The sequence below is a fragment of the Oratosquilla oratoria genome, chromosome 41 (genome assembly GCF_046742065.1).
Source record: "Oratosquilla oratoria isolate Oo_2021 chromosome 41, ASM4674206v1, whole genome shotgun sequence".
Taxonomy (NCBI): Eukaryota; Metazoa; Arthropoda; class Malacostraca; order Stomatopoda; family Squillidae; genus Oratosquilla; species Oratosquilla oratoria.
Window position 1 is genome coordinate 2,049,835 of NC_134817.1, and position 24,770 is coordinate 2,074,604.

Below are 24,770 nucleotides of genomic sequence, written 5' to 3' on the forward strand. Positions count from 1 at the left end.
CGGTGAAGACAGAAGATAGGGGCGAGTGGGGAATGGTTGTGTATGGATGATGCTGTGATGCATGGAAGGGAGTGGGCAGGGGATGGGGGGTTTGAGGGATTAAATGTGAATATTTTGATGCAGCCCTAAGGGATTTCTCCATCTCTTTTTCTGCACGAGGGGACGGAGAAGGGGGGTTGCCGATTAAATGAAGCAGCCTTGGTGTGGATGTGCCGTTTTGCTACACTGCTTCCGACCCAGAGCAGTGGGTGATGTGCAATGATGATCCACCATCCATGAGGCAAGATAAGAGGGGGTGAATGGGAGTGGAGTATGTGGGGATGGAATTGGTGGAAGTGGATTTTGTGACTGTTTTTTTTTAGCTACCTTCCTTGTAAGGGGGGAAGAAGCTGTTGATATATGTATTACGATATTGTATTATCCCTACTTTTGCTATTTTAATTTAATTTAGAAATGTACATTTAAACTGAAACTAAAATAAACACACACACACTAGGTTAATCAAATTACAATGATTGTGTTCATTTTATTTAAGATAAAAAATTTCATAAATACTCTGTGACATAATTTTTCACCTTGTATGTCCAATTCTTATAAAATAATGCAAAATAAATCCGTATTTCTTTATTTACTTTTTTCTATGTGAATGACAACATTTAACTGATATAGTGGCCTTCTCCAACAAAACTCTATTATTTCTTCTAGCATTTTTTACTAACATATATACAGTCTATCACACCATGCACTAACAGACAAATGACAAACTCATTCCATTCACACATAAGCTATACATGCACCCACATTCATCTTAAATCATACACATGCCAACACTCATTCACATACACCTGTGAAATCACTCATACAAACACACAGTATAATTCCTTCTGGTGAAGAGCAAAAATGCCTTCCCGCCTTTGAATTGTTAGGCACCCATCACATGGTACTTTAAAACCAAAACAACGGAAAACACCCTTGCATAACTTGGGCATGGCTCTTCCTCAGTCAGTTTCAGGGCATCCAAATTTAAAAGCTTTTATTATACAGATCAAATCCAATGAAGTACTCCACTGAGAAGTGATTGAGGTAGACCATACATGTGTGTATGATAAAGACATGGAGAAAATAGTTTGTACTTGAGCCATCTGTTAAACCTGGGAGAAAAAAAAAATACATAAAACAAAAAAATGAAAAAAATTAACCTAAACAAACTCACTGTTGTAATCTGCTAATAGATTTATATTGTTTACAAAGATATAAAATAGTCATAACCTTAAATAAGGATAAAAATTTGAAGATAACAGCCAATAATAAAATACTGGCTATTGACTACAAATTTTGTCCATCGCCTTGGGACATAAATGCTTCTGGTTTAAAATGAAAATGAAAATTTGTGTAACTATGTACCAGGCAAATGGCAATGTTATATAAGCCTGTACTGTACAGGACAGTTTTAATTAAATACACTTCCACTTCGTCTATATTTTGGTCAGGATGAAGTAAACCTGTTATGAAATAATTTCTACAAATTTGTTATATTTACAAAAACATTATTGTGCCAAATTTCAAAATCATAATTCTAGGGGCACTGACTACTATCAAAACTTATGCTATACCACTGTCTTTTAAGAAGATGGATAGCAATATATATATATATATATATATAAAAAAAAATATCAATAAAAAATAAGAAATAAAAAACAATAATAATAACAAAAATAAACAAAGATGAATAAAAATAAAATAAAAATAATAAGAAATACAACATTCAATCTATGAAATTAAACATTCAATCTATGAAAATAATATAATACTCGCAAACCCATAATAAAAAAGAATGACGAAAACAAAATATACATTAGTAATTGCAGTGCATGTAATATCAATACATGTAACTTCTCATGTCATACACCAAACCAATGCTTGTATTACATGTACAGATGATAGCAATAAAATTGCAAGTATTGTAGTTGCTGTGAACCAATACACACATTATTGGATGTGTTTGAAGTGTTATGGTTACAATGAAGCATTATCAAAAAGATGCCCTCTTGATAGATAAAGCTCAGCAAAGGCTCCATCTTGAGTCAGCTCAACTGCCTGAAGCTTCTTGAGAACCAACATAGTGTAAAACTTCTGGGCAACCTATAATATAGAGAAAAAAATCATATAAATAAATAAAACAAGTCATACATACCTAACAATGGGCCTAAGGGAAAGTGGCAGTTAAAATATAAACAACCCCACACCCATCACCCATGCATTGGGATGACTGAAGAATTATTGTCAGCTGATGTACAGTTGCAAGTTTGATGTCAATGAAACTTAAGATTTTTTTTTTCTATGAACATGATTTTGGGCATATTGTTTAGAACTTACCTGCTTTCTTGTATTATTAACTGTGAGATCTGAGAACGGAATGGTTGTATTTCTGAGTTTTTTGCGAATACTATGGAACATAAGGCCAGCTCGCTTATTAACCACTCGTTCTTCAAACTGTTCATAGGTTTCATCTTCTGCCTGCTCTTCCTGTAATGGATATTTCCATTATAAATGCAATATAAAAAGGGCTCTTATAAAAACATCCCTCAAGAGTAAATAAATTTATTCTCTCTCCATTAACAGCTAAATTACTTTCTCAGGAAAACAATACATTGGTTGATTGTTTTTCCACAAATGTCAATATCCAAGCATTTTCTTTTCAATATTCATTCTGTAGCTGTTGCTAGTTACCTGAATGCTGCAGGTCTCCTGCAAGAGAGACCATGGGCAACAGATTTATTATATTCATTCCTATGATCATTAAATGAAAATATGTTTTCAAACTTACTTGATGTTCAGTTTCATGATCCTCTTCTCTAAATGGTGTAGTTGGTGAAACAGCCCTTTCAGAGTACACTGATCTGGGCCCACCTTCTGACATAGCTCCTGGTGTGGTGGCTGGAGGGTGTGATGCATCATAGCCCATATTCTCCATATGTCCTGCAGGCTGTAACAAAATAAAAATAAATAAATAAAATACAATAAATATCATCAACTGGGGGCAAGGGAAGGGGGCAAGACTTGCATCCTACCCTTCACCCATCCCCTTACTGCCTTCATTAGGCCTGTCCATCAGCATCATTTACCTTCTCTCTACCTGACTTTTCCACCTCATTCCAAAACATATTTTAATTCTTTTCAAAATTCTCCCTCAAACATCTACCCCACCTTGAAAGTTGCTTTTATCTTTAGCTCCATCACCTTACATTCTCCTACCCTCTTCTTGTACCAGTGCTTCCCTAAATCTACTTTGCAGCCTATCTTCATATGCTGGCTTCTCTTCCTTCACTGCAACCTTCATTCCATCATTCACTGTCTCTCCTGTTCCTTCCCATCCTTCCTCTATTCCAGTTTATTTTTTAATCCTTCAATACCTTCCATACTTCTCTCAGCTTCTGATATTCTTTCTGTTTTCCTTAATTTTATCTAATTTGTGCACCTTCAGCACTTCCCTGCCTCCCTTCCTCTTGTCCCTCAACTTTATTTCCACTCTCACCTTCCCTTCTACGAGGGAGGTAAAGGAATGTGGTAAGCCAATCAAATGAAAAGGAAAGATAGAAAGTACATCAGGCAAAGCTAAGAGAAGTATGGGATGCCATGAAGAAGAAAAGAGAAACAGAAATTGAGGAAGAATGTTATGTTCAAAGTAGGAAACACTACAGTGGACAGACAGTATGTAAGATGAGGTGGATGGGAGGGAACAGGACGGTTGCAAATGATGGAAAAGAAGTGAGCATATAAAGACTGATTGCAAAGTAGAACTCGGGAATGTGGCATAGTGTACCTGGACATAGGACTAATGTGAACTAGTGCAAGGGTGGTGTACTGCGCACCCGACTCGCAGACACCTCCCACTACAAGGACCCCTTTCATACTTTATACAAAGCCCCTTGTATGTATGCGCACCTACGGCGCCCAACGCTTTCGCCCACGGGCAGTTGCTCTCTAGATTCCTTGGGCACATGACATGCCCCATCTGTACGCATAACCCACTTATTAATAAAGACACCAAATGTCACCCCGCGTTTCTGTTGCACACCAAGATGGCACAGTGAGTAGGATTGCTTGCAATGTGCAACAATGAAACATGGGACGATACGTGAATCAGTGGCGCGTACTGACGGAACTAGACCATAGGCGACAGTGAACACGCTGGACTGTGAGTGCAGTGCTGATACAGTGAGCATGCACAGGACCATGCAAAATCGTGTGATACTGATAGTGGCGTGCCTTCGTGCACATAGTGGGGCGAACAAAGAGGCCTTCGTCCCACTGCTTCACCCTGCACGGGCCCCAGGCCAAAGCAGGCTACGCGAACAAGGAAGCCTTTGTCCTGCTTTGCCATGAGTGCCACTCGCCCAGCTGACTCGCACAGGCCACACCCACCCAGCTTAGGAACCGCCACGTTGCATCTGCACACCCGTGGCAATTACGTCACCGCAGGAGGAGGTGACACCACTGCCGCCCACCTGAGGCATCGAAGGGGACCGTCTCGGACACCCAGTAGGATATGCACGCATGCATCGTGTCACTATGCAAGGGGTCCCCCGCCAAACGCACGCACTCTCCGCCCCTTCTCCCTGGAGGACTGGCACCTGCCGTCCTAATGCCTTCCGGGCCATCACCCTCCACCACCTGTCAGCGCCCGCAATGCGCTGCCCTTCGCAGGTGTGAAAAATCACGGGGACAGGCCCATGCAGTCGACGTACCTCACGTGACCCCCTCCCCCCCAACAGGACACTTCTGGGTGACCGCCCTCCGTCACCTGTCAGTGCCCGTGCCGTATCGCCTGACAACGCAGGTGCGGAATCGCAGGGATAGGCACTCGGCACCTAAGCATGTTAGAGATATCAAGAGCTCTGCAGCCGCCGCTCTCAGCACAGACGACGCGGTCGACGTATCTCACGCGACCCCCCCCGATGGGGGAGGTGTGGTGTAGTGCTGTCCTGGGCCCTGGCGCTCGACACGACGAGCAGGGCGCCATAGGTTTAGAAGGACTCTTGGGCACAAGGCCCTCATTGTTAGTCATGCAGGACGCGGCATAGATTTCCCTCTGCGTAGGGAGTACAACGTACACACCAAGTCAGTCTAGAACTGTCCCTCATACGGTGAGCAGCATGTGGGTCTCCTATTGTGATTCACCTCTGTACGCATAACCCACTTATTGCTAAAGACCCCAAACGTCCCCCCGCGTTTCTGTTGCACACCAACCTGGGCATAGGACTAATGTGAACTAGTGCAAGGGTGGTGTACTGCGCACCCAACTCACAGACGCCTCCCACTACAAGGACCCCTTTCATACTTTATACAAAGCCCCCTGTATGTATGAGCGCCTACAGCACCCAACACCTTCGCCCACGGGCAGTTGCTCTCTAGATTCCTTGGGCACATGACGTGCCCCCTCTGTACGCATAACCCACTTATTAATAAAGACACCAAACGTCCCCCCGCGTTTCTGTTGCACACCAAGAGGGAACTATATGAGAGGCACAGAAAACATGCAAAATACAATGTAAGGGAAAAAAGTGTAAGGGGAATTGGAGCAAAAGGAAACAGTAAAGGGTGCAAATGAACAGATGCTATTGAAAGTGAAGGCTGTCAGGGGAAGATGGATCGAGGATTTCTAGGATTTGTTGAACATACAGGTTAGGGAGGGTTTGACCAACAGTGGGAGATGCCAAGAAAATTACTGTGATGGGAGAGAAGAATGACAACTGTAAGAAAATATGAGATACAAAGCATATTAAAAGTTATGTAAGCTCATTAGTTAATTGAGTTGGATGGGTGTCACATGGAGTGTCTGATGGAGGAGCAGTTATAGTGGATTGACTAGTAAGACTGTTTCATGTGTATCTATGGGAGGGAGTATTTACTGGGCTGGAGGAGTGCATGCATAGTTCCATTATACTAATGAAAAGGGGACATATGAATGTAGTAGCTTTAGAGGGATGAGTCTGTCAAGTGTAGCTTGTAACACATTTGGGTGTTAACTCGAAGGATTAGATAGACAGTGTAGGTTTACAGAAGGAAAAGGGTTTGCAGATTAAACTTTCATACCACAGCAAATATACAAGATTACAGCAAAAGGTAAGAATGCCTTTTGGGCTTCAACAGGTTTAGAATATGTGTATGACATGGTTGAGTGAAACCTGTCAGAAATATGAGATGGGGAAAATATTTTGTTGAGGGAAGGAAAGATAGCTGCAGTGGGAAATGCGAAGAAAATGAGAGTGATGAGTGAGGAGAATGGAGGAGAAATAAGGAAGGATGAGGTGAAGGCAGTTGTTAAGATGATGAAAGCAGGTAAGGCACCTGGTCTGGATGGATGCCATGCGGAATGTCTGAAAAAGGGAGGTACAGTGATGGTGGACTGGTTGGTGAGGTTATTTAATGTTTGCTGGAGAGAGGGTAGAGTGCCGGAGGACTGGAGGAGTGCCTGTATAGTTCCACCTTACAAGGGAAAAGGGGACAAGTGTGAATGTAGTAGTTTCAGAGGGATTAGCTTGTTAAGTGTAGTTGGGAAGGCTTATGGGCAGATCTTGATTGATAGGATTAGGAAAGGAACAGAAGGAGTAATTGGTGAGGAACAGTGTGGATTTAGGACAGGTAGAGGTTGTGTAGATCAGATCTTTGTGGTAAGACAGATATGTGAAAAAGCTATAGGAAAGGGGATGTTTTTGGGGCTTTTATGGATCTGGAAAAGGCTTATGATAGGGTAGACAGGAAGGCACTGTGGGAGGTTATGCAGATATACAGGGTAGGAGGAAAGCTTCTGGGAGCTGTCAAGAGTTTTTATGAGAGTAGTAGAGCTTGTGTCAGGATTGGAAATGGAGAGAGTGAGTGGTTTGAGGTAAAGGTGGGACTTCGTCAAGGATGCTTTATGTCGCCCTGGCTGTTCAACTTATACATGGATGGGGTGGTGCGAGAGGTAAATGCAAGGGTAGTGGGTCAGGGATTGGAGATGGTTAAAGAAAATGGAGAAAAGTGGGAGGTGAGCCAGCTGTTGTTTGCGGACGACACTGCGCTTGTGGCAGGATCGGAGGAGGGATTGAGTTAGTTGGTGGCAGAGTTTGGGAGAGTATGTGATAGAAGAAAGCTAAAGATAAATGTGGGTAAAAGTAAGGTGATGAGATGTACAAGGGGTGAAAGTGGCAGTAGACTGGAAGTGAGCATTAAGGGAGAGCAACTGGAGGAAGTGGATAGTTTTAGATACTTGGGTGCAAATGTGGCAGGGAAAGGTGGAGTGAAAATGGAGATAGAATGTAGATTGAGAGAAGCGAGTAAATGCCTTGGTGGATTAAAGAGTGTAATGAAGAATAGACATTTGGGAATGGATGCTAAGAGGAGACTGTATGAAGGAGTGATTCTGCCAACAGCACTGTATGAGGCAGAAACATGGAACATAAGAGAGGAAGAGAGAAGGGGTTTGAATGTGTTTGAGATGAGGTGTCTGAGAAGTATGATGGGGGTTACTAGGCTAGAGTGAGAAATGAGGAGGTGAGGAGGAGAACAGGGGAGGAAAAGGAGCTGGGAGATAAGGTTGATGAAAGAATATTAGGATGGTTTGGACACATGGAAAGAAATGAGTGAAGAAAGACTAGTAAAAGAGGTATGGAAGGCAGATGTGGAGGGAGTGAACATGAGGGGACGTCCTAGAATGAGGTGGATGGATGGGGTGAAGGGGGCTTTGGGGAAGAGGGGAATGTCAGTTGAGGAAGGATGGGAGAGGACAGAAGACAGGGGTGAATGGAGAATGGTTGTATATGGATGATGTTGTGATTACATGAGGTGGAATGGGCAGGGGGGATGGGGGGTGAGGTAGTATGTGTGGGCAAAATTTGACGCAGCCTGAAGGGATTTCTCCCCGTCCTCTCATTTTATGCAATGGGGGGACGGAGAGGGGGGGGGGTCGCCGATTTAATGAAGCGGTGAAGGGGTGTGGAGTGTATTCGGGGATGGAATGGATGGGAATGATTTTATGCCTTTTTCTTTTTGGCTACCCCCCTTGTAAGGGGGAAGAAGCCTTGGTATATGTATGTATGTACTCAAAGTTTTTACATGGTGTAGGGAATGAAGAAAGTGAATGGTCTATGGTGAAGGTGGGGCTACACCAAAGTTGTGTAATGTCACCATGGGTATTCAACATGAACATGGTGGGATGATGTAGAAGGTAAATTCACAAGTACTGAATGGGTTAGTTGGTGAGTGGAGAGAAGTGACCAGCTCAGTAGTTAATATTTGCAGATGACACTGAAACAGTTAACAGCATTGTTTGGGCGAGTATGTGGGAGGAGAAACCTGACAGTAAAGTAAATCTCAGAAAAAGTAAGGTGACAAGATGTACAAAAGGAGTGGGTGGCAGTCAGTGGGAGGAGATTCTAAAAGGAAAGAGCCTGGTGGGGCAGTGGTGAGAATGAAGTATCATACAAGTAATAGAAAAGCAATTTGCAAATTTACCAGCTATTTAGTATATAGATAAATACCAATCAAAGAATAACTCTTTCATACCTGATCATACGTAACAGAGCCTGTACTCTGATTATGTGCACTTTCTGCAAACTCTGGCTGTTCTTCATTTTCTACACTTCGAACTGGTTCTTGGATCTGGACATGGTGTTGGACTGGACCTGGTGGTCGGGCTGGTGCCTGGTCTTCAGCCTTAACTTCAGACGAGTCTTGGACTTGGGCTTGATCTTGGGCTGGAATCTGAGATTGGTCTGACTGATCTAGGTCTTGAGCCTGGGCTGTGTCTTGTGCCTGAGCTGGGTATTCAGCCTCAGCTGGGTCTTGAACCTGTGAAGGTTCCTGGACCTGAGCTGTATCCTGGGCAGGGACCTGGGGCTGGTTATCAACTTGGTTTTCTGCCTGAAGTTGTGCTGTTGCTTCAGTCTCAGCCATCTCAGGGGCAGGCACTTCAACCTAAGAATCACAAAACGAATATGTAAAACATTGGAATTCATAAAATCACAATCCACAATCAAAAACATTTTCTATCATATGAAACTAATCCTTTTTATAAGCCGCTCTCTGAATATTTTCCACTTTGAGTTTACTACTCTACTTTATATTTGGCAGCATCCCCCAACTTTACCTCAAACCACTTACTTTCTCCATTTCTAATCAAAACGGACTCTACTTCTCTATTAAACTCTTGATTGCCTTTAACATATTTCCCCAAATATATCTGCAATAGCTCCCACAGTCCCTTCTTGTCTACCCTGTCCTAAGTCTTCTCCAAATCAATAAAGGTCTAAAAATCATCCATACCTCTTGCCAAAGCCTTCTCACAAATTTGATCCACAAATCCTCCACCTTTCTTAACCACTTCAGTACAACAACACCCACGTAGGTGTCATGAGTAGATACACGAGGATGCTGGCATCAGCATCTTGATTATATATATGTTTTGCAGTTGTACACGAGTTACCCCCCGGATTCTGTGAACTGGTTTGATCACGTTTTCTGTGTTTATTATTACTCAGACTAAAAGAGAATGAGTAATACAGCAGTGACTTTATATCTTATAATGCAAGTAGTGTGCTGAATCGTGCGTTTGGCAGCCGATGCTGCACATGAGAATTTGAGTCATACTTAAGTGGTTAAACCCACACTGCTCCTCACCATAACATCTGGCCCCTTTTCCTTAATAAATTGGAACTATACAGGCACTCCTCCAGTCCCCCTTCCTCAGACACACATTAACCCTTTCCACTATAACCATACCTCCCCTTTTTAGAAACTCCTTACCTGCTCTCGTCATTTTCAACATTCCTTGTACCATACCTTTACTTATATCCTTGTCATTTTCCTCTCATCACTATCATTTTCTTAGCTCCTCCCACTGCCTCAACCAATCCCTCCCTAAACTCCACATTCAACTCTCTAAAATACTCTACCAATCTTACTTCATTTCCTTTACATCTATCCATTTTGCACCTTCTACCTTTTCTACCCAATTCGCCTCCTTCACTCTCAACTTCTTTCCATAACATCTTTTTATTCTTATAAAAAAAAAAATCATATCCCTACCCCATTATACATTTGCTCCCCCTTCATGACTCCTTTTTCTTGTTTTGCTTCTCCTCTCTTTTCTTGTACCCCTTGTATCCTTCCAGTCCTACCTTGCAACCAATCCACACATTCTCACATCTTTTATACTACCACCTTCATTCCATCATCCCACCATTCACCAATCTTCTTTGGACATAGTCACTTCTTGAAACCCATTCCTCTCTCCCCACATCTCACACTTCTCTCCGCTTACGGTGTTCTTCCTTTTCCTTCTCATTCAATTCATTTACTTTCTATTTTCCATACTTTTCCTCTTCTTCCACTCTCAATCTCCCATCTACCATAAAATTACCTGACACTCGCTCAATCTCTTCTAAAATCACGAACATCCAGAATTCTTCCTATGCCTCTTCTGAATACTACAGAATCCATTAATTTCCTATCAATCAACCTTCCATCCACCACTCTTTCCCATGTGTACTTATGCTTGACATCGACTCTCCACTATATCTACCTGGCACCCCATATACCATGGGCTTTTTCCCCCTTACAAGGGAAGCAGCCAAAGTCAAAGACATATCCACTCCCACCCATCTCATCCCCACATAATCAACTCCCATTCACTATCCCTACCTCCCTCTTTCTTGGTTCCTCCTGGATGATGGGTCTCCTCCATTCTCCTATTCACTCTCATCTTTGTGCTTCGCACTGCAACTACCTTTCCCTCCCTATCCTCCTTCACATTTAGCAACTCCCTAAAATACTCTGCCCATTTTCCTCTTACTGCCATCTCTTCCATTTTCATCTCTCCCTCAACACATTTTACCTTTTCTTCTCTACTTTATTCTCCTCCTTTTCCTCTCTTAATTTCCTTACAAATTATCTTTTATTAATTTCAAAATTTTCTATCACACACTCACCCCATTTCATATCTGCTCTCCTTTTTGCCTCCTTTACCTTATGTTCTACTTCTCTTTTCTTTGCACCTCTCATATGAGTCTCTCATCCTATTTCGCAACCAATCTGTGAATGCTTGTTTCTTCTCTTCTACAACCTTCTTTGCTTCATCATCCCACCACTCACTACCCTTCCTTCATTTTCCTCCCAGGGTACTCCTTGTTCCACACACTATCTTTGCACACCTTGTGACTCCCTGCTTGAAACATCCCCAATTCCTCCTCCACTCCTAGTTCTACTCTATCCTTCACTCCCATGCCTCTCTCAACTTCTTGTACTCCTTTTCTTTCTCATTTAAACAGTTTACTCTAAGCATCAAAATTCTTCCTACTTTTTTCCTGGTTACCACTGTATAGTCCATTAAAGCCCTATCTACCACCCTTCCATCCACCACCCTTTCCCATGTGTACATATGCTTGACTTTCTTCTTAAATGCTGAAAAGGGAATATCTACCTGCATTGGTTCATGCTCCTCCCTTGGCAAGTGCTCAGAGCCTTGTTCCTCTATTGGTACCTGTTCAAGTGCGGGCTGCTGGAGTGCAGGGTCAAGTTGTTCTTGTTGAGGCATTATCATTTCGTGTTCTGGTATCTTTCCATGGATGGATGGCTGTGGAAGAGCATAGAGATTATCATACTGTTTATGAATTCCACATAAAATTTGTCCATTTGTTGCCAATGTCATATTCTGCAACTCAGTGCATGCATCATACACACACACACATACATGTGTATATATATATATATATATATATATATATATATATATATAGACACACACACACACACACAATAAAGCTTTTGGCCAAAAATAAGGATGTCTTTTGGGCTTCTATAAATTTGGTGTATAACATGGGTGACAGAAAGGTACTATGAGATGTGTTGCAAAAAGTTTTTGGCATACAAGGATGTCTTTTGGTGTAAGATAAAAGGAGCAGCAAGTGAATGTGTGGTTAAAGCGTGTGTGTATGCCTTGGCTGGGCCACCCCTTTATAATGGGGAAAGGATACTTTTGTACATGTGTGCACACAAAGACATGCACAAATTCATAAAAATTGCAAAAAACAACCCTAACAACCATACACATTTCTTAATAGCGATGCCATTTTCTCCTGAAAATTTATAATAACCAAAATCTCAAAAACTACTAACCTCTTCATCATCCTCTCCTTCTGGATACTTTCTCTTTAAATTTCGCAATCTGGTCTTCGGTAGTGGTGTTTCAGGATCTTCTATATCTCGTACCTAAAGAAGATTGGTCTTGTTGAACACTCATTAAGGCATTACAAAAAAAAAAATACTTGATGTAAAAGGCAACAAAACATGGCAGAGTAATGATAAAATCAAATCAAATCAAATAATATATAAGCAATCTCCCTTATAAGAGAATTAAAACCTTTGAATATGTAAGTACATCATCTGATTGAATAATCTAAGTGATAACAAACCTGTTCTAGACTGAGATTTTCCAATTCCTTGTCGCCTGCCATTCCAAAGTCTTCATTCTGTACTGGCTCTGATGTAAGATGTCTCTGATAGCTGCGACTCAAACTTCTTGCATGAATAGGACGACCAGGCAAAGCAAACAACTTTTCCACACCACCAGTCTCCTTCCAGTGCATAAGTCGTTTTGTTGGGGGGGCTAAGTCAAGGGTGGTAACAATATCTGTGGTATCGGACAACTGTGCTTTCATCTCCTCTCCTGAAATGTTCTTAACTTCATCAACAATTAGCTTCCTCTTCCTTTTGGCTCTTGGCCAACCTGATTTGATGGCTGATGCATCTACTGGTGCTAGAGCAAAGCTTTCTTCCTCATTGTGTAGTAGGGTGGTTTGTTCATGACCAGCAAGGGTTTCGTCATTTGCTGTACTTGCTATATTCTCAGGCTCTTCCACTGCTGGTGGTTCTTCAACTGCTGGAACTGGAGGTGGTGGCTGGTCAGCATCAGGAACAGGAGATGGTGAACGAGATCCTCCATCTGTGCTTGGTGGTCCAAGAGATGGGGGCCCACTAAATCTTTCTAGGTCTGCTATTTCATCATCTGACTCTTCTGCCTTCTCTGGTTTCTCCTGGTCAGCAGCATCTAGGCTAGGTCCCTCACCCATGGGTCCATCCTCAAACAAGCTCCCATCAAACAAACCCCCAGCGATTATGTCCTGGCCTAGATTTCCACCAAAACCATCATCCCTGATTGGTGCTTCTAAATCCAGAGCAGAGGTGTTGGCTCGTGCAGCTGTAAGACGTGAATCTTGTTCTTTATTAAGACTATCCTTTTCTTTCTCTACCGCAGCTCCACTGTCCCCAAAAATAAGGTTTGGGTGTTCCAAACTCTGATTTACTGAAGTGGCATCTCTCATCAATTCAGGTGGTTCTTCAAAGCCCATATCACCAAATCCATCATCTCCAGTTACCAAGGAAATGTTACCATAATCTTCCCTCATGGTAATTTCCTCAGCTCGTGACTGGTTCAAAGTAAACTGATTCTGAATATCCATATCACTGAGTTCTGTCATTGCAGTGTCAAAGTCATGGAAGACTTCTGGCAAAGTAATTGCACTAACAGCTGCTTCTCGTATGTCTTCTGGAAGATCAACCATGCCAGGCCTAAAGGCCATTTTAATTTTGACAAAAGCTTCATTACAGTCTGCAAGCAGATACTTGGCCTTGCGGGAGTAGATACGCACCACACCCAAGAGAAGATGACCAGATGTGCGTAGGGCCATTTTCACCTGCAACAAAATTTGAATCAATTATACTGCCTCAAAAATAGTATGTATATATATATATATATATAGATCCAACATGTATAGTTCATTCTGAATTGTTGGTGGTACCACCAAACTCCCCTAAACATTACCACAAGTGCCCCACATGAAATCAACAAAAAGAAGGGAATCAACACCTACACTGCTCCATTCCCACACTGTTCAGACAGCAGCACAGCACTAATTTTGAGTAATATATCAAAGTCAGAGGCACATATTAGTTATCTGGGGGTGTGGGTCTTCTGTATAAGAGACTTAACTTATTGAAAGAGGGTTAAGGTGGTTTGGACATATGGAAAAAATGGTTGAGGAAAGACGAACAAAAATGGTACAGAAAGCAAAGTGAACTGAAGGAACCGAGAGGAAGTCCAAGAATTAGGTGGACGGATGGGGTAAAGGACGCACTGGTGGCAAGATAAATACTTGTCAAGTGTGTAAATTACAAGAATGAATGGAAAGAAATAACATGGTCTACAGGGATGGTCTCCTTTGCTCCAGTAATAAGCAGGTGAGGGGGAGTGAACCAGCACCAGCTACTGGACCCTACTGTGGAGGTGCTCTGCCTTGTTATTTTACCTTTAACCCAAGTGGTGTAGCAAGAGACAGGGATCTTCATCCACAAGGTGCTGGGATAGGAGGGGTGTATATGTATAAACATCAAACAACAATATGGGAAACCAAACATGACCTCCCCTTAGACCACCTCCCAAAAAAAGGCACCTTAGAACTAGAAGGAAGAATACAACTTACATACAATGAGAGCATTCATAAGCTACAAAAAAGTAAACTACTAATATGAATACAGAGCTGCCAAATGAAAGTAGAATCTTCAACACCTGCAAGAGAACATGGAAGGACATGCAATTCCAAAATATCAACTTCCTTACCTTGGGCTGAAGAATACCATCCACAGACTTTTCAATGTTTGTCTCAAATACATGAGCTTTTGTTAGTTTTTTGTCCCAATGGGCTGCTAACCAAATCCGGGCCAATGGGCCCTTCTTGGCCAGCACAAAATGTGCATAAAACATTTTTGCTCAACCCTGGAAAGAAATATAAAAAGAATTAATATCATAATGTACCAGAAGCATTTAACACTTTCTTATTTCAGTATACTTTATAACAATACTTTTCTGAATGAATTACCCCAATGGAAAATATATATTTTACATTGGGATAATTCAATGACAGCAAATAAATTTGTATGTCTTAAATTTCCTCCATATATGGAGGGGAGGCATTCTGGAAAACAGTCATTGTGAATAAAGCTGCTGAGGATTACAACAAAAACTGTCTCAAGATTTACTGACAGGAAACCCATATCCCCAAAGTAGCTGGCAAGTACTCAAGCCCTCCCACAGACATCACTGAGAAGAAACTAACCTATTTTCATGTTTTACAGTATTGGTTGTTTATGTTTACCTAAGTATGGAGGTGAAATAAGGAAGGATGAAGTGAAGGCAGTTGTTAAGATGATGAAAGCAGGTAAGGCACCTGGTCTGGATGGATGCCATGCAGAATGTCTAAAAAAAAAAGGAGGTACAGGGATGGTGGACTGGAGGAGTGCCTGTATAGTTCCACTTTACAAGGGAAAAGGGGACAAGTGTGAATGTAGTAGTTTCAGAGGGATTAGCTTGTTAACCACTTCCATACAGCGATGCCTACATAGGCAGCATGAGGAGCAAGTGGGTACTCCATGATGCCGATGTCGCCATCTTGATTATATTTGTTGTAGTCGTACCTACGTAATTTCCATTCTCTCTAAACTGGCTTCATCAATTTTCTATGGTTATCAAAATACACGGGTGAAAGAGAATGAACGATTGAGCACTGACTTTATTTTCTATAATGCGATTATTATGACGCAACATCGCACGTCGGGCAGCTAATGCTGCCAGACGTGCGATGTGCCTCGGAGTGAAGAGGTTAAGTGTAGTTGGGAAGGCTTATGGGAGGATCTTGATTGAGAGGATTAGGAGAGGAACAGAGGGAGTAATTGGTGAGGAACAGTGTGGATTTAGGACAGGTAGAGGTTGTGTAGATCAGATCTTTGTGGTAAGACAAATATGTGAGAAAGCTATAGGAAAGGGGAAGGATGTTTTTTGGGCTTTTATGGATCTGGAAAAGGCTTACGATAGGGTAGACAGGAAGGCACTGTGGGAGGTTATGCAGATATATGGCATAGGAGGAAAGCTTCTAGGAGCTGTCAAGAGTTATGGGAGTAGTAGAGCTTGTGTCTGGATTAGAAATGGAGAGAGTGAGTGGTTCGAGGTAAAGGTGGGACTTCGTCAAGGATGCGTTATGTCGCCCTGGCTGTTCAACTTATACATGGATGGGGTAGTGCGAGAGGTAAATGCAAGGGTAGTGGGTCAGGGATTGGAGATGGTTAAAGAAAATGGAGAAAAAGTGGGAGGTGAGCCAGCTGTTGTTTGCGGACAACACTGCGCTTGTGGCAGGATCGGAGGAGGGATTGAGGAAGTTGGTGACAGAGTTTGGGAGAGTATGTGATAGAAGAAAGTTGAAGATAAATGTGGGTAAAAGTAAGGTGATGAGATGTACAAGGGGTGAAAGTGGCAGTAGACTGGAAGTGAGCATTAAGGGAGAGCAACTGGAGGAAGTGGATAGTTTTAGATACTTGGGTGCAAATGTGGCAGGGAAAGGTGGAGTGAAGGTGGAGGTAGGATGTAGATTGGGAATGGCGTGTAAATGCCTTGGTGGATTGAAAAGTGTGGTGAGGACTAGACATTTGGGAATGGATGCTGAGAGGAGGCTGTATGAATGAGTGATTGTGCTAAGAGCACTGTTTGGGGCAGAAACATAGAACATAAGAGAGGAAGAGAGAAGGAGTTTGAATGTGTTTGAGATGTGGTGTCTAAGAAGTGTGATGGGGGTTACCAGGCTGAATAGAGTGAGAAATGAGGAGGTGAGGAGGAGAACGGGGGTGCTAAGGGAGTTGGGAGATAGGATTGATGGAGGAGTGTTGGGATGGTTTGGACACATGGAAAGAATGAGTGAAGAAACATTAGTAAAAGAGGTATGGAAGGCAGATGTGGAGGGAGTGAACATGAGGGGACGTCCTAGGATGAGGTGGATGGATGGGGTGAAGGAGGCTTTGGGGAAGAGGGGAATGTCTGTTGAGGAAGGACGGGAGAGGACAGAAGACAGGGGTGAATGGAGAATGGTTGTATATGGATGATGTTGTGATGCATGAGGTGGAATGGGTGGGGGGATGGGGGGTGAGGTAGTATGTGTGAGCAAAATTTGATGCAGCCCAAAGGGATTTCTCCCCGTCTTCTCCTTTTATGCATGGGGGGGACGGAGAGGGGGGATTCACCGATTTAATGAAGCGGCCTTGCTGTGGATGTGCTGTGTCTTGCGACACTGCTTCTGACCCAGGGCAGTGGACAAGGTGCAGGGATGACCCGTCATCCAGGAGGTGCTAAGATAAGAGGGAGGGTGGAGGGGTGTGGAGTGTATTCAGGGATGGAATGGGTGGGAATGATTTTATGCCTTTTCCTTTTTGGCTACCTCCCTTGTAAGGGGGAAAAAGCCTTGGTATATGTAAGTATGGTATACAAAATTAAGAAATGTGCCCACAGAGTGGTCAAATTCAACTTTAAGTTAATTCAATCCCATCTTTTTACCTTACACTAAGGTTTCCTTTATCAATCATGTCCATTCCTTACATAGTTCTCAATGCTATTATATCACCTCTTCTTCCTTCTAAGGTTTCATCACCTTGGCTAGGAACCATTATCTTAATCTTTTTGTGCAGTAACTAATTTGAGTCACATATTGCAGGTAACAGAGTCGAGGGAGTGGAGGTAAATTACCAAGTAAGGGAAACAAGTAAATATCTGAGGAAAATGATATGTCATGAAAAATAGATATCTGATGCTGAACACAAAGAGAAGACTGTATGGTGTGATATGTGCCCCTTGTTTATCTTGCAAAAGACCAGAAAATTGGCAACAGCCTCTGGGCAGGACCAAAAATCACTTAGAGAGGAGATATTGTATTATCTGAAGATAGACAGTGTGGAGCTTTGTAGCATGAGGTGTTCTATGTCCTCTGTATGGTGTCTGCATCTGGGGCAGTTTGCCTATGTGACCAGACAATGATAACTCCTTTTTAACTAAACTGTTCAGAACATGAAGTAAATAATCTGCAGATATTGTTACAGGGAAGGTTTTCTAAAATTTTACTCTCTTTGTTTTTCATAATTCATTACCAAAATGTTTGAACACCAAAAATCAATAAAATTGGTATGTGCATAATATGTACTGTATTTTTGGTAATATATATTACAACAGAGGTACTCCTAAGTAATCATGTAATATAAGCTGCAGTAGCATATATCAATGAAAAATGTAACTTCATTGTACTTGGAAAATATATATTTTTTTATAATCTGGTATCCTGCCTATCCAGTATTCGGCTGAATAGCAAAATTTACTATCCAGTGTACCCTTAGCAACAGCAAGCTGCATCATCCATTTGGATGTAACATAGATCTGGAAGGATAACTGCATCACTGTGTCATCAAGTAGCAAAAATGCAAGACAGAAGATCAATGATTGAAAGCATAATGCAATATAAGCATCCGAGCTTCCCTTCTCACAAATCACAGCAAAAATTTTGCCTCACACCATTGCTCCAATTATCAGTTTCTTTGATTCAAGGCAAGATTTTTTTGCTATTTATTCAGTACAGTTCTATGATTCATGAGTATCTTTCCATCTCTTGGGATGGCAGTGGGGGATCCTATTTATGTTCAAGGTAAGTTTCATGACTTGTTGAACTTCAAACAATTGATAACGAAAAGTAGATTCTATTGTGCCCTAGTTCAGTATGGTCGTGTCCGATTTGGTACGATCAGGCCCATTTTTGTCCAACTGGGTCCAATACAGTTTTTGGTCACACTCACTTCATCCCCAACTAGGTAATACACACACTAGGATTTTTCAGGTCACAGCCTCCGACCCCCCCCCAATCTGGCAATACACACCCCACATCAAGAGGAGGGGCAGCAGTTAAGTCCTTTGGCTGGGTAATACACACCACACTGGAGTGAGGTCTTAGGGGCAAATATATCCATTCATTGTGTAACATGCATTCCATGTTAGGTTAGGTAAAATTGAGTTTGGTTACATTAGGTGTAGTTGGGTAAGGTGAAAAGCACAATATTCAAGCTATTTTTTCTATTAATCTGTTATTTGTTTCTACCTGGATTTGCTTAAGCAGTTTTCTGGGTAATTTTTTAGAAGTGCACATGTACACAACATGGCAATAGAAAATTAAACATTTTAGTTATAATACACCAATGTAATAGGCATTTCTTCTTGGCGGAAATCAACAACAAAAAAAGTTGCTAAAAGCAATTACTAACAATGTTGCAGCACGTGATTGACATGCCATGTTTTGATAGATGCTGAGATCAAAGAAATGAATGGATGATAAATTCATTTTTTTAACCTAACCTGCATTTAGTAATGCGGCTGTAATTCTAAAGGTCATCCAGCTCATCATCGCAGATGCTTATGGCATGATTAAGTATTTGATTGCACTGTGGCAAATAGAGCTGTTGCATAGCTTAAAGGAACACATGTATTTTGGCTCTTGGCATTGCTTCAAAAAGTACCTTGCAAAGTGCTGACATACTGAGGGCATATTCCAAGCCTCAGTACCCACTCCTCGACATCACACCAAAGTCGCTCAACAGTCTGTGTGTGTATTTCTTGGTCTTCTAGGTCAACAAAGTTTTTGTTGTGATTTATTACATGGTGTGTATAGCCAATGTCTCTTAAATTACGATACACACACAAAGTCAAAAATGATGGACCCTGACCTGACAAATCAGTGAATGAGGGGTACTAAAGTTTCTGTATCTCTCTCTCACGGTTTACAAGTAGAATGAAGACGCTTCTTGGACTTCCTTTCAATGCCACTAAACATCCACACCTGGGACAGAAGTCTCCCGACGTTTGCATGCCTGTGAGTGATAAGTGTCATATCAATTTCCGCTACCTGGGCCACCAATTGGTTATACTACTACTTGCAAACATCACTACAAAAACAGCACCAGTTTATACTTGTTGTAGATGAAAACTGCAAATCATGAATGGCATCTCCATGGCTAAAGTTTTTCAAAACCCACTTATTTATGAAGCATACCAACTTCCAAGGCTCAATATGACTTTTCTCCAGAAAAGTACCTTTATAATCACTATCGCTAAAAGTGCACTTTTTATATCATGTAATGTAATTTGTGCACATTCACATATGCTGGTCCATATGGAACCAGCACAGTTTATTACGCCTTGAGCAATTAACAGTCAATAGCAGAAACCTGTGTTCTCTCATTAAGTCCAAGGAAGCCCTATTGTCTTTGTAACAGCACTTGGAGTTAGTGCACAACATCAAAGCCATCATCTGACAGTGACTGTACTGGACAGACGACAACATGGCAGCACGATCCCATGCTCACAGCTTTGTTTGGTAGTGTATTTACTTTAAGCAAGGTTTTTTTTTGTAATGGATTTCTGCCACGAAAAATGTATAGACAATTTATAGTTTCACCAACCATAGAATCTGATATGTGGCTTATGTGTTTCTGGTGAGAAATGTTGTGATATGAATGATGGTGTACATCATTTCTATCGCAAATGCGTACTTTTGAAGTAATAAGTATTGAAGTTATGCACTTATGCCTACATCTCCCGAACGATCTGAGGGGGGGGGCGTATGGGCAATCAGGGTTTTTGGGTGGGGAAGACTAATAAATGGAGTAATGTGCATTGCAAAACAGATATAAAATTAACAAAAACACTTAAAAAATAAAAATAAATAAAAAAAATCACATTTTAGAGCCGGAGTCCAGCTGTAGCCATCTTTGTTTTTACCAACGATTCGAAAAATGTCTCGCTATATCTGTTATACTTAGCAAAGTCCACTCTAGCCGCGCAAGACTTCCTAACCATAAACTAATGTTACCTCCGTTAGGTTAGTTTAGTTTACGGTTACCAAGTCTTGCGTGAGCGGCTGCCCTAAATCTAGCGCTTCTACTCACAAATACTTACAATCGTTAGTAAACAAACATGGCACCGCGCGCAGTACCCGCCAATATGGGATATTTTTGTTTTTTTATGGGTTTCTTTAGTCTTCTTCCTCATTTTACACCTGTTTGGCAAAGCGCATTACTCCATTTATTAGTCTCCCCCACCCAAAAATCCCGATTTCCCACACGTCCCCCCAGATTGTTCGGGAGACGTAGGCATAAGTGCACAACTTAATTACTTCAAAACTACGCATTTTCGATGGAAATGTTGTACACCATCGTTCATATCACATTTCTCACCAGTAACACATAAGCCACATATCAAATTCTATGGTTGGGTGAAACTATAAATTGACCGAATGTATATTATGTTAATGTTTTATAATCTACAAAAGTAATATTTAATTTTCTAATGCTATATCACATAGGTGTGCTCTTCAAAAAGTTTTCTGAACTAAAAACCTCAATTTTTCAAAATGACTTACACAGTTTTTTTAACACATCATACCCTCTACGTTCACTCGATACCACTACAAGATCTCTTCAGTGAGTGACTTTGAAGCTACACAACTAATCTCCTAAAAATCCCATAATTATGTAAACAGATATTTGACATGAAACTGACATTGTCCTATATTTCCTATACTAGCCATTCCATTGGGGAGGGAGGGAGGGAGAGAGAGAGAAAAATCCTAAAATTAAAAAATGCATTAGTTGTTACTGGAACAGAATCGGAGAACTGGAGGTAACTAGTTATGAACAGAACTGCTAGACTCATAAAAGGCCTGCCTCCCTGTGAAAGAATATCACCAATACTCATTGACTTGCATTGGCTGTCCATCAAAGCACATGTGATCTACAAAATTTGTCCTGACACACCAAGCAGGGCAATTCGGTAAACCTAGATACATAAGGAATTTACTGCAGAACTAACATCTTGATACACCTATGGCTCTGAGACACTGTTGAGCACCACAGGTTCTTTAAGCCCCAAGTAAGTGGTATTCTATTAAGTTGGACTAGAAATAGCTTCACACATAGTAAGTGGTAGCCTATTAAGTTCGACTACAAACTGGTTGAATGATCAAAAACAGAGTTGTTTTAAATGGCAAAACTTCTAGATAGAAAAATGTTACAAGTGGAGTTTCTCAGGGTTCCATTCTTGGGCCATTTCTATTCAAAGTATATATAAATGATATAGACCATGGACTAAAATCTATTGCCTCCAAATTTGTTGATGATACAAAACTGTGCGGAATGGCAAATGATAACTTAAATCAATTAGATATTCAAGAAGATTTAGATAAGTTACAGCAATGGTCTGAAAAGTGGCTAATGAAATTTAACACAAGTAAATGCAAGGTTATGCACATAGGTAAAAATAACAGTAGGTACAATTACAAGTTATTTGGATATTCATTAACAAAAGTGGATAGTGAAAAGGATCTTGGGGTAATTATCAGTAATGATCTCAAATCATCTAAGCAGTGTATTTCAGCCTCTGAGAAAGCAAACAAGATTCTAGGACTGATTGTGTGATCTTTTGATTTCAAAAGTTCTCATTAACAAACTACATAAATTGTTAGTTTGTCCACATTTGGAATATGCCATTTCCACATGGTCACCATATCTCATTAAAGACATTGACAGATTGGGAAAAGTACAAAGGCAAGCCACAAAACTGATTCCAAATATCAAATATAAATCATACAAAAATTGACTAAAACATATGAATCCGTTTTCCCTAAAACAAAAAAAAAAAAAAAAAAACACGACTAAGAGCTGACTTGATACAGCTCTTTAAAATTCTAAAGGGAATTGACAACAAAAGTGACAAATTTTTCACATTGAATGAGAATCTGACAAGAAATAATGGCCTCAAACTGTCAGGAAATAGATTCAATTAGGAAGTGGGTAGAAACAACTTCCCCAACCATGAAGTAAATGAATGGAACAAACTTCCTGCTGAGGCAGTGCAATGTTGTTCAGTTTGAAGCTTTAAGATTTTAGATAAACACCTAAGCAAGATGCTCTAATGACTGCCATTTATTTTATATTATTTTTTTGTTTGTTATTGTTTGTTTGTTTATTATTTGCTTGATTTTTATTTATTATTAGTTATCTGTCAATTTACTATTATTTACTATTTATGTTTGTTTAATATTTAACTACACCTATGCATTTATCAATCTTATTATTTATATTATTATAATTATTTATTTATCTTTAATTTATCATTATTAATTTTTTTTCAGCATCCAACCTAGTTATGGACCAAAAGGTCTCCTGTCGGCATGCTCCGTCTTTGTAATCCTTTGCAAGCTAACTTGGATAATATTTTAGTTGTGCACACCTATGTGATACAGCATTAGAAAATTAAATATTAATTTTGTAAATCATAATACATGAATGTATTACGCAATTCTCTTGCCAGAAATAAAAAAAAAACTTGCTACAAGCAAATTTACTAACGACCGAAGCCACTAGGATACAGTACGGACACCATGCCAGTCCAGTCACTATCAGAAGACGGATTCTCCAACTACAGGTGACATTAATAAGCACTGTTACAAAGGCAATAGGGCTTCCTTAGACTTTAAGAGAGAACACAGGGTTCTGCCGTGATCTGTTAATTGCCCGCCATCAGCATCCGTCAGAACAACAACCTGGATAATCTTTGGAATTGAGGTACCGAATTACTAAACATTGATTAGGTTGTATAGTTAGGTTAGAATAGACTAATATATCATCCTTTCATTTCTTCGACCTTGGCACCTATCAAAACATAGCATATCATTCAGCTGCCACGACTTCATTCTTTGGAAAACAAGTTTTAGCAACTTTTTGTTATTGATTTCCAAGAAAATCACATATTACATTGATCTATTACAATTTACAAAATTGATAATTTTCTATTGATATATTGCATAGGTATGCACAACTAAAATTTTACCTTAACTTGGAAATGGGGTTAAGAGCATTTGAAAAGACTGCTCCATGAGCTACCTAGAAATATCAAGAACTGATACCTTGATAACTTTTCAGAGAGCACTGAAGACCCACTTATTCATGAAAGTATATGATATTATTGTTATGTGCATTAAGGATAATTATCAGTGTTAATACTATATCTATAACGGCCCAGCAGAGCACAGCATAGCCAGTGGAACGGGGCCTGGAACTTCATCAACGATCAACAAATTCATTGGCCATTGAATAGGGACCAATTCAATATTTGCCACATATTTCAGCAAGACAACATGTGGTATTATTCTATGACAACACTTTACAAAAATATGTATAAATTATTTTGATTGAAAGTTCCAACTATGGCCAGCTTTTCCATAAACATTGCAAACACTGATCTAGCAGAGCTTGTAAAACTAAATGACTACTAGCTACTTATCCTGGGCCTATTTACACGAGGTTCACGTTCTCTTCCTGGATCCTTTAACTGTTGTTATCCTTCAGATATGTCTAACATAAATAGCTCACTTTCCCTTAGGTCAAATATGCTCTCCCTAGAGTTACATTACGTCAGATTTCCAAGTCATAGACATGGAACATGCAATCATTTATTCTACTACTTTCCACCTTATTAATCAGACTTGTGCACTTTTAGTGCATACCAATATGCGACAGACTTATTACTCTGATAATATGCACTTTAATTAGTAACTACAAGGCTGCGATTAACAAACTGAAGGAAATGTTTATGTTTTGAAACTATTCATCAACCCTTCATCCTGTTACTATGCTATATTTAACCACGCAACATTGCACAACTCACCCTTCAAGCTGGCTGTGTAGTTAATATGTCCTTAAAATTCGACACTAGCATAAAACCTAATCCAGCACATATAAATTAAGTCTAAAAATCCACTTGTTTACATTGGCGGGGAACCCTATACAACCGCGGCACATCAAGATGGCGTCTAAGAAGG

The 24,770-nt window shown here is 40.6% G+C and overlaps 1 protein-coding gene across 2 annotated transcripts; it reads right to left on the reverse strand.

The window, feature by feature from the left end:
* Positions 1 to 512: 512 nt before the first annotated feature.
* Positions 513 to 24,770, reverse strand: vtd (RAD21 cohesin complex component verthandi). Of its 2 annotated transcripts, XM_076177762.1 has the most exons (10): positions 24,617 to 24,770; positions 19,618 to 19,761; positions 14,657 to 14,812; positions 12,453 to 13,733; positions 12,157 to 12,249; positions 11,462 to 11,614; positions 8,548 to 8,958; positions 2,828 to 2,986; positions 2,377 to 2,526; positions 513 to 2,142 (listed from the first exon to the last, which is right to left on the reverse strand). In XM_076177762.1, exons 3-10 carry the CDS (start codon positions 14,798 to 14,800, stop codon positions 2,017 to 2,019), a joined length of 2,517 nt encoding a protein of 838 aa, XP_076033877.1. In that variant the 5' UTR covers positions 14,801 to 14,812; positions 19,618 to 19,761; positions 24,617 to 24,770; the 3' UTR covers positions 513 to 2,016. The 2 variants fall into 2 exon arrangements, with proteins under 2 accessions (XP_076033877.1, XP_076033876.1); XM_076177761.1 differs by lacking the exon at positions 19,618 to 19,761.

Coding starts and splice junctions, on each gene's coding strand:
- vtd (XM_076177761.1), bottom strand. CDS start 14,800: ATGTTTTATGCACATTTTGTGCTGGCCAAGAAGGGCCCATTGGCCCGG. Junction 2,527..2,827: donor ATCATGAAACTGAACATCAA/GTAAGTTTGAAA, acceptor TATCCATTACAG/GAAGAGCAGGCAGAAGATGA. Junction 2,143..2,376: donor TTAATAATACAAGAAAGCAG/GTAAGTTCTAAA, acceptor TCTATATTATAG/GTTGCCCAGAAGTTTTACAC.